This window comes from Falco punctatus (genome assembly GCF_963210335.1).
Source record: "Falco punctatus genome assembly, chromosome: 2".
NCBI classification, from domain to species: Eukaryota; Metazoa; Chordata; class Aves; order Falconiformes; family Falconidae; genus Falco; species Falco punctatus.
In genome coordinates this window covers 19,366,086-19,376,707 of record NC_137581.1, presented here as the reverse complement: position 1 = coordinate 19,376,707, position 10,622 = coordinate 19,366,086, and the positions used below count along the sequence as shown (strand labels likewise).

The window sequence follows — 10,622 nt, the reverse complement described above, 5'->3', positions numbered from 1 at the left end:
TCTGAACAGTCCTTTGGGAAAACCTATTCTTCCTGTTTCCCGTTTTTTTTGGCAGTTCTCAGTGGGTTTGTTTATTTATTTTTTCCCTTTGAAATTCATCACAATAAGGCATGGGACCCACTTGCTACCAGTGCCACGCCAGAGGTCTTTTTACAGGCAGGGTACTCCAGGCTGCCTGTACATTGCTGCTGTACCCCAGATGCTCCCTCTGTACCTCCGTCACCTGTGCTGCAGTCAAGGGAAGCGAGGTTTGTAAAGCCCTGCTCCCTCAGAGTCACTCCTTCCAGCTCACGTCTCCTGTGCTAAACCTCCTGTCTGCTTTTCTGGCAGAGCAGGTTAAGGAAAGGTATAGGAAAGTTAGCACCAGGGAAGTATTGCAGCTAAAGAAAGCTTGATGGCTGTACCTTTGCGTATGCAAACATATTTGTGCTGCTGCAGAGAAGAAAGCTTCTCCGATCCTGCTCACCAAATGGCAAGATTTTAATCTATTTATCTCAGTGAGTAGGTGAAAGAGTCAGCATTCAATGAAGAGTGTAGGAAATGTGCTCATGGTAGTAGATAAAAGAACACCTCTAAGCATGTGCAAGCATTTTGGAAAGCTTATGTAACGTTTCCTTTGCAAAATAAACATATACTTACAGCCCCATTTCCAAAATGTCACCAAGAATATCATCACTTGCACATGTTTCTGGGGAGGAGGTTGCCAAATTGCTAAATATATTCCGGGCTTCAAATAGACATTTTGTACTGTTTCCTTTCTGCCCTGATAGATCTTTTCTTAGCCCTGTCACAGAAGCTCAGAGTCCTGCCCTAGGGATGGCATCCCACTGGCTTGGGTGCTGGGCAGCAGTAATCGGAGACTCACCTCCCGGTTTTATAGATGTTGGCACCGTGCCAGGGGAAGCCTATGACTCTGCTTTCCCTCCACTTGCTGCTCAACCCCCGCGGGACCGGCACCACGGTGGAAGGAAGGGAAACAGGAACGTGAGCAAGGGGATGGGAACGGAGGGATGGGAGAACCTGCGAGAACTGCGGGACAAGGCCTGCACGGCATGGGGGGATGGATGCTCCCCACCCGACCCAACGTGTAGCTTGTGCCAAGGCCCAGAGGTGCAAAAATCAGGTGACGTAATGATTTTTGAGACTCATGCTTTAAAAATTTAGAAGGGTTTTTATACGCTGGTTTGCCTTAGTGATGTATGGCCATCTGTCCGTAAATTAGCACAGAGAGCAAGAATACATCATTCAAAGGTTTTCACACTTCAGCTGAAAAGACCTTATAAATTCAATGAAGATGAAATGGTGTAACTCATGATACGTTAATATATATAAAAAACACAAACCTCTGCTCTAACCATCCATTTCTCTTTCCCAAGGATATGAGAGGCAGCCTGGTGGGCTTTCTGAGGTGGGATGCACAGGTACAGCATTACCCAAGGGCTATCTCCTAGTGACTATAGTTCTCTGTGGCTTTTTTTTTTTTTTAATACTGGTTAAGCATAGGGTAGGGAGGAAAAGTTAACAGTCAGATCCAGAAAACCTCAGTGCTTCTGCCTAAAAGGAAGTCTTGTCTAAAGTGCTGCTGCATCTTTAATATTTCATCTTTCATTTACTTAACACTTACATGCTTCCACTGACTTGCAGAAAAGAGGGTGCAAGGAGAGGGCAGGTGCCCAGATCAATCTCAACAAAGAGTTCACTGAAGCACTATCACGCGGGCACGCTGGGCCTAAATAACCTATCCAGGTGGCTGCGGAACATGGAACCAAATTCATCATTTACTGCTATTTCAGTCATACGCCACCAGAGCAGCCACCAGCAAGTTATGGAAGCAGCACATACATTTCTGCTTCCAGGAGGAGAACCTACTTGGGTTCTCCAGATGAAAAATAACTGTGTTAAAGCTGTAACAATTCCCAATCCAGTTCATCACGGGAATGTAAAAACTCTTCTTGCACAAGGGAAGCTGTAGATATGAAAAGCTGCACATGAGATGGCAGGATCTCTCCTTTTCTGCTTTTTTTTGTGATCAGCATGGGAGAAAATGCACACAGAGCCTGTGGCAGCTGGAAAGGGGGGGGGTTAAAAATATCCCTTGCGAAGTGTGGAAAGACAGGATTAGAAAGAGCCTCTTGGGTGATGAGGGGTAGCCCCTCGCAGCTGAAGACACCTTAGTTAATGAGGGTACACCGTAATGCGCAAGCATGACAGCTGGCGCAAACCACCACCATTCGTGCAGCTATGCCTCTCCTCGCTGGCGTGGCTCCTCCACTCCTCACGATCAGTACGATCAGTACGCTTTGTTCCCCTCTCCAGCAGAGTTACTTACAGCTTATTTACACCCATTTGTTCTTGAGCCAACGCTACACATTAGCTTAACCAGGGGTTCCTCCTCCTTATTGTTCACAGCCCTCTGGAGCACAGCGGCGTCCCCTCAGCCCCCCCCCGGCTGTCCCAGCGCACTCCGAGCCTGTGCTGCCACGGCCACCTCTCCCTCGCGCCAGGACCCTCACACCCGCACCTGCATCGCACCCAGCCTGCTGCTAGCTCCTCACACGGGGAGCTGGGGGGAGGGTAATTCCGGGCCGCTGCGGCCCGCCCCATCCCCCAGCGCCGTGTCCCTGCAGCGGCCACCCCAGTCCCGGGACCACCGCCGCCCCCCGGACCCCGCAGCTCCCCACGCGCCCCACGTCCCCCTCGCACCCGCCGTCACGCGGCTCCCGCCGAGACCCGCCCCCCGTCTCTGCGGCGCGCGCCCCCTCTCCGCCACGAGCGCGCACCCCCCGCACCCAAAACCCGCGGCGGCGCATGCGCATCAGCTCCCTCCCCCCGCCCGCTCCCGTACCCCTTCCCCACCGAACGGGGCGCGGAACTTGCGGGGGGGCGTGGTCGTGTGAGGGGCGTGTCCACCCGGGGCGTGTCCCGCGGGCGGGGGCGTGGCCGAGGGGGGCGTGGCGCGGCGCGGCGCGCCCTGTCCATGGTGCGGGCGGTGGCGGCGGCGCGGGTGTCCCCGCGGCGGGAGGGCGGCGGCGCGGGGCCGCATGGACGTGATGTCCCCGCAACAGGAGCACCTCGGGCCGGGCCGCTCGTCCTCGGTGAGCGGCGAGAGCAGGGTCTTCGCCGCCGCCGACAGCAAGAAGGTGAGGCCGCCCCCGGGAGACCCCGCGGGAAAGCGGCCCCCGGCCCCCGAGCACCCCGCGGGCTGCCGCGGGGCAGCGCCTGCCCGCCGGGGGCTCCTCAGGGCCCATCGCCCCGGGTCCTGCGCCGCCGCCGTCGGGACCGGGGCCGGGGGAGCTGCCGGGGGAGCTGGGGCTGGCGGCGGGAAGGGCTTGCGGCACGGCTGCCCGGGGAGCTGGGCGTGCGGCGGTGCCCGCCGGAGCGCGGGGGGCTCTGCCGGGTGGGTGACCCCGGGGACCTAAGGGGGGTTGCTGGACGGATGTCCCGGGAGCAAAGGCAGGCGGCTGCCTGGCTGCCTGGGGTGGGTGAGGAGCGCTGCTGCGCCGGCGTCCCGCGGAGCTAGGGAAGGGTTTGCTAGGTGGTGGTCGGTGCAGCCAAGGGGCTTTGCCGCATGGATTTCCTGCTGAGCTGCGGGCGGGGGGAGTGCTGCAGCGATGTGCTGGGAAGATAAGGAGGGGAGGGGGGGGTTGCTGCATGGATGTCCTGGGGAGACCTGGAGGGGGGCTTTGCTGGATGGATGTCTGGAGGTTTTGCTGGATGAGTATCAGAGAGAGCGTGGGGGGAGATTTGCTGAATGATTATCCAGGGGATCTAGGAGGGCTCTGCTGCATGTGTGTCGGGGGGGCGAGGGAAGGCTTTGCTGGAGCTGAGGGGGTTTGCTGGCTGCTCTTACACGTGCTTTGTACAAGATAAATGTAAGAGCAGCTTCCCAAAGAAGCGCCTTGCACTCTCTAGGTATATCACAATTGATAGCAGAAGAGCGTCATCCCATCTTCAAAACTGCTTGTTAAATCTGTTTGATGTCTCAAATTGTTTTTCAGCATTTGACACAATCTAGTGCAAAATGCTCATCTCTGCGTACAGCCAAGTACTTGTTTCTGCCTTATACTTGGCTGTAACGAGCAAGCTGTGATAACCACATTCTTCTCACTGTGTAAAACAAAAACTTTTTCTCTTTGGTTTTAGCAAGTGCTGTAGTGGTTTTCTACCCAAAGCAGAGCTGGTACCTTCCTGCCTTAATTTTGCCTCACAATGACATTTAAATCTATGCACTGCCTTGTCTTTAGAGGCGTACAATACTACTGACTGCCAAATAGGCTGGCAGGATTAGAATGACTGGCCAGGTTACAGTGTCCTTTACTAAATCTGTCCACCTGGTGACATGAATTTAGGATGCATGGTAGTAGAGGCTGAGCCTGTGTCCAGTCCTGCTGCTGAGCAGTGGCTGGGTCTTTGCTGGCTGTGGCACAGTGGTGTGGAGAGGACTCCTGGTCCCTCTCTTCCTGATGAAGTGTCCCTTTGAGCTGGGAAGCGGTGCTGTGTGTTTCCGTGGGCTGTGTCCATGTGCGCCATGTCCCACTAAGGCACAGAGTGCTCCAGCCTGACCACAGCCTGGGGACCTCTTCTCATGGCAGCTGCTGCCAGCGGTGAAATGGTTGCCTGGAAAGTATTTGGCTAAGGCTTGCAACACACTTTGCTGCATTTAATGCCTGATCAGCTTCTGAAGAGGGAGTGTGACATACCTACACAACGTGGTGGAGCACCTTCTGCTGTCTAGGTGGACAAACTGATGGAGTAGATACCTTCTCTAAGTACTGCAATCTATTTTAAGATAACAGCTTTTATTTTTCTTATATAATTTCTTTCATTTTTGCTGAAGACAAAGTACTGTGTACCTTCCAACCTGGCAGAGCCCTGATGCCAGGCATGCACCTGCCTAAAATGAGAAGGGATGCTCAAGTACTGTGAAGATGAAGATTTTTTTCTTACAAGTTCTACTTCATGATTCAGCATTCTGAGGACAAATATTAATGGTAGCACTTGTGTTTCCTATTCCTGCTCCAAAGAGCCCACAGTCGAAGGAACGCAGACCTTGTTTTTGCCAGTGCTGGCAAGGGAGCGGGGATATTACTTTTTACGGATCTTGGCAGCCCTTTTGGAATTCCTCGGTGTGGAGGCACATGCGACAAGGGTACAGATGGAGTTCCTCCTGTGGAGAAGCAGCTTGAGACCCTGGTTGGGCCATGCAGCATATGGCAGCTTTACACACCCTACACAGCCAACACAGGCAGCCACCAACATCCAGCCAACCGCCCAGCTGCTTGTCCATGGCTGTGGTGCTCCCTTGAGACCACTAACACGCTACCTCTTTGTGCCTGTCTGTAGGAGAAGATTCCTACTTTATGCATGTGCAGCAATGGGCTAGTCCTAATTTTGCCTGAAGCTGGATCTCTGTGACAGTTCGAATATTTTTTCTACTCCTTGGGTCCTATGGTTTCCAGATATACCTCTGCTTTGTTTTCCACTCAGTGCCAAAGCATCACATTTTTTTAAAATACTGGAAGTCTTTCTTACTACCGGGGAGATCACACTGGTTATATTGGTAAAGTACAGTTAAATGCAAGAATGTGTTGGCCAAAAATCAGTTTTGGTACTGGTGACAGAGCATGTAAACTGGAACAATTTTGTTGCAAATAGGTATTTAACATCAACTATGTTACTTTCTGGCACAAATACCCCCAATATGGGATGTTAAGTGACCACTGAACCTTTTTCTTTTTATTATGGTGACTATACCTTTCTCAAATTATCTGAGATTTGCTACATCATTCTGTCGTTGTCTGAACTACTTCGTCTTCCACTTGGCTTCTCAAAACAAAGCTGAAGGATTACCTCGTAGGACCAAGAGACAGAAAATATCTAGGATTTTTTTCATGTCTTTTGTGTGACCCTTTCAGCTATTTTCCTGGAAATATTTCCTTTCCTTTTCTTGACGTGCAAAGTGGTTTGAACTGCTAACCTGCCTCACAAGACACTAGGAGGTTCTCCCTGTTAAATACTTACAAGGCATTAAAGACACCCTGATAAAAGGTGACATTGAAGTGCAGTGTGGTAGTTAATGCTTTGGAAAACTGTGGACTAGATTCCCTCCTTTATTGGACTTCTGGCGTTGCTGGACTATGTGTGGTTGACCTACAGAGAAGTTTTGTACTGAGTGTTTAGTAACCAATACCAGTAAATTGATACAACTCTGAAGTGGATTGAAGTAACATGAGTAAGAGTGATTATACTGATAGAGCTTATTTCTACAAATTTATCAAAACAAACTATGCAGCAGAGACGTCTTTTGTGCCAGTGTAACTGTGTCAACAGTAGCAGCTGCGGTCATTTGACCATATTTATAAGTTCCTGGAGTTTCACTTGTCTCATCTTAGAGGGGCTAACTTCCAACCAACCCCAAATATTTTATACAAGACAGTATTTGGTAACACAAGGAGTCACTCTTAGGAGTTTTTGCTGCCTCCTTGACGATTTCAAGTAACTACTTAAAATATTTTGGAGGCACAGCATTTTTAATATTTACTCATACAATATGTGCAAAAGATTAACCATTTTGCACTAAGCAAATGGTTTGGGATTTGAAATATGGTATCCTATCACCATAAAAATGTGTTTCTTTGTGATTCTGATCACAAATACTGCAAGAGTTTACTGGCAAGAAACGGAGAGTTGTAGTGTTCCACAGCAGTGTACTAAATAGATAAAATTCCACAGCATTGGAAGACTAGACGTAGTCATACATAATCTGCATCCTTTACTTGTTGTGCTCTGCAAAGGTGAATTAAGTATACATTTGCCATTATATTTGATGATACCTTGATCTCATGCCCTTATAGATATGTTTTTTAACATAAAGGTCCTTAAGCAGAGATTTCGTTTTCCTGCGAGTCCTCTGATCCTGGCTGGGGATCTAGGGGTTTCTTCCAAAATCACACCGGGTAGTGCTGGGAGTCTCAGCTGTCCGGGAACACTTCTGGCACTGGTTAGTGAAGTGATGGACAATTCCTGTCATCCTGCAGACATATCCTGTAGCAATGTTATCTCTGAGAGGACTGAAAAAGCCCTTCTTTTAATGAAGTAATCTGCGTGGTTGGTCCTTAGGTTGAAATCACCTTGGCAGGCTGCGCTGGCTTACGATAACTTACTGTTATGATGGGCCTCCTGACACTGCTTTAATTACAAACTAGCATTAGCAATCCTTCCTCTGTCTGTCCATGAGAGAAACTCAAAAATTATGCATAAAACAACATATTCTAGTTCTTGAGTTCCCTAGTTTTGGGTTTTGGTTGTTTTGTTTTGGTTTGGTTTGGGTTTTTTTCTGTCCCTCATAGTCACAGTAGGAAAGAGAAGGACTTGGCAGGCCATGTAGGACCTAATACTGAAGAACTGCATATATCACATTATTGCCTGTTTACTTAATGCTGCTTGAAGTATCCATGTGGAGTGGGAGGAATCTCCTCCCTCTGACATCTGTAAACTGCTCCTGAGAAAGCCTTGCTGTACAGAAACTGGGGCAGAGTTGTGTCCATGTGTTAACCTTTCTGCTTTGTGTCAGGCTTGAAACTTTGTGCTTCATCCCACCACCACAGGGCTGCTGGTGTGAGCACTGTGGGTGCGGTGCAGCTGCCAGCAGGACCCACAGGCAAAATATTTGACACTCCCCTCCTCCACACTTTTAGTAGTCTTCCACACCTCCATCTTTTGATGTAGATGGGTGAGATCTTTTGAACATGTCCGTATCAGTGCTTCCGAAGATTCATATCCTTCGGTAGGTACTTCGTAGAACATCTTCTGCTCCTAGTTTCTTTCATCTGTTTTTCTTTCTACTCTGAGATGGCCTTTGGTCTCCATCTTTGCTGTGCTCTCTAGCAGCTGCTGTGCCATGGTGATGTGCTTTTGCTTCTGCTGCGCTGATTGATAGCTCTTTCCCCTTGTGCCCCTGCAATTGTTTTCTCCTCAGCTATCCATCCAAAAATGGCTTTCTTTTTAGGAAACTCCTTGTAAGTACAAGTATTCTGCCAGTATAAATAAAAGCACATAGTTTTGTCACCTGCTCTGCCTTTATGGTAAATGGGCTCCCTGTGGGACCTAGACATCTCTGCTGCTTGAGCCAGCGGTTCAAATGCAGTCATCTTCTCACCCTGTTTATAAGGGCTCGAGAATGTTATAGGTCAGTATAAAGCCATTTCTTGTTCTACCAAAGTATAAGAGATTCTTGTTATTTCTGGTATTTTCAGACAACCCTACACTGTAAGTCTAACAAATACTGGATTATAGTATATAGGAAAAAATGATTTATTGCCTCTCCTAAGTGGCCCAGTGATACATGGGAAAGAGTGATGCTCAATTGCCCTGGAAAACTAACTGCTGGGCGCTGAGGATTGTTTTGATTTTTTGATTCTTGGGCAGTTTGTTGAACTTTTGCCTTACAAGTTTTGGTAAGGATTTGTGTTCTGTGTTTTGGTTCATGTCTAGCCGAACCAGAAATGCCTGCCATAGATACGTTTTGTTGCTCAGACAACAGGAACACAGTTTGCATGGATGAAATCCCTCACAGTTATTAACTTAGATACTTTTAAAGAGAAGGCTTTGTTAAAATCAGACTTCATTTTATTAGAAAAAATAAAGCGGTGAGAGGGAGAGCATAGCCACTTGAGTGCAGTCCTCAGCTCAAGGTACTGGCACATCTGAGGGCTGTCCCCATCACCCAGTTAAATGACCCAGGCAGATGTCCCAGCCTTGACCCACTTCTGGAGCGAGCCTGTAAATCAGGAGCCCCAAATACTTTCATGTCTGGGGAGGGTTTTACAAGGGTATCTGCACATTGCTAAGGAGGCATTTCTGTTGCACTTAGCTGTCCATCAGGAACTGAATACATTTTTCAATTATTTTGTATATCAATCTCTTAAACAGATATCATGTAATACAATTTTCTCATTCTAAGCTCAGACCACTCTCTGAGAAGACAATTGTTCCCTATGAGCTCACAAATTTGCCTGCTCCCTGTCCTTTGCTCAGACAGCAAGGAGAGGCCTGAGCTGATTAACTCAATTTTCTTGGTCCCCTTAGTTTTCTTTTACAGTCAGTGGAGGAAAACAGCACTTCTAGATGCGATGTGCGGTAAATGTGTCCTTTTCCCTCTGTTGACTAAAAGAAGCACAGGGCAAACAGCTCAGGTGTGCAAGCTGGAGGCTGGGTGAAGGGAATCCTCCTGCACATGCCTGACCATTGTACTGGTCAGGCACCATCACCTGGCAGCATGGGCAGTGTGTTCCACAGCACAGTCCCTGCATTAGCCTGCCTGCTCTGACCTCCTACACATTTGCAGTAGCTGCAGCAGGGTATCTGCTTATTGCACAGATTTTCACTTCTCTAGATTCTTGTGAAGTATTCTGAACACTGTATATCTGTTACTTATTTGTCATCACTAAAGAAATAGTAAGTACCATGAATTTTCTCACGCATTATTTATTTAATTAATGCTCTGCCATTCTCTTTCTAAGCTTGATATAGTTGATACACACAAAGTACAAGAGACGGCTTTATCTTCAGTTCCTCTTATTTTGAGGACATCGTGCAGATGCTGCTGTATGTTATCTTTTTCACAGAATGGGAATTAATATCATCATTCAGCAATATATTCTTTTACATAAATTCCATAAAATACCATTATCCACTTCAACTGTGAGGCAAAATTAGCTGAATACTGGCAGTCAGGAATAGATTTTTCCTCCAGCTGATGACTTGTGAGATACTTGGGGAAGTTTTACTGTAATCCTGTGGTCTGTAGGGGTTCTGGTTCCTGAGGACAGACTGCATATTTTCAGTGATGGTTTGCACATCCTCAGCATGGTGGGCTGATCTGCTCATAAAGCACCTCCCGTCACAATTTACAAAACAGTATTTTAGAGTGTAGGTCAGTAGTTATCTGGTGTAAATTCATTCTTTTGAAATCTATAGCCCTATGTCTGTTTACACCAGATGATAAACTGATCAAATACTACCACCAGTCCAACAACAGAAAAAGCAAACCTTTTTGTTACCATTAAAAAAGCAGTCAAGACAACCACCACCAGAAATGCAGAAAGTATGAAGTTAAACCTGAATCAGAGGGGAGGGGGCAGGAACCCAAGGTTCTGAACATGAGGAAGGCAAAAATAGCTCTAGTTTTTCCTGACTGATACAAGATTATCATCTTTGCATCTGGCACACTGTAAACATTCATTACAGATACTGATTTTATGATACATTTCACATGGGTGTGACTCAGCCAGCAAGTATGAGGATTTCTCTCTGTGTTGACCTTTCTAATATTTACATGAAAAAATGGGAGGTTATGATGTGGGACACATGCTGAGAAATGCTTCTTTGTGTCCCACGCTTAGATAATTGGTCATTGCATCTCCTTTTGCTCCCAAGTATCTGCTCTCACTACAGCTGTCCAAGATGTTATCTCCTCTTGTCTGCATTGCCAGGGTGACAGCCTTGCACGTGTTAAATGGAGTGAAACCGAGGAGAACAGGCACCTGGGTCCAAGTTAGCCAAAAATGAATTTGTCCTCTGCCTTCCCAAAGTAAATCAATTCAAGTTATCATGATGATCAC

General features: G+C 47.8%; 1 protein-coding gene across 2 annotated transcripts in view; it reads left to right on the top strand.

Annotated features, from left to right (window-relative positions):
• The first annotated feature begins 2,790 nt into the window (after positions 1–2,790).
• ARHGAP20 (Rho GTPase activating protein 20) overlaps positions 2,791–10,622 on the top strand; it is a 71,416-nt gene continuing 63,584 nt past the window's right edge. The window contains exon 1 of one of the 2 annotated variants that reach the window (XM_080377181.1): positions 2,791–3,140. In XM_080377181.1, coding sequence (XP_080233307.1) covers positions 3,042–3,140 — 99 coding nt within the window. In that variant the 5' untranslated portion in view covers positions 2,791–3,041. The remainder of the gene's footprint in view (positions 3,141–10,622) is intronic. The other variant, XM_080377180.1, reaches the window with a different exon arrangement.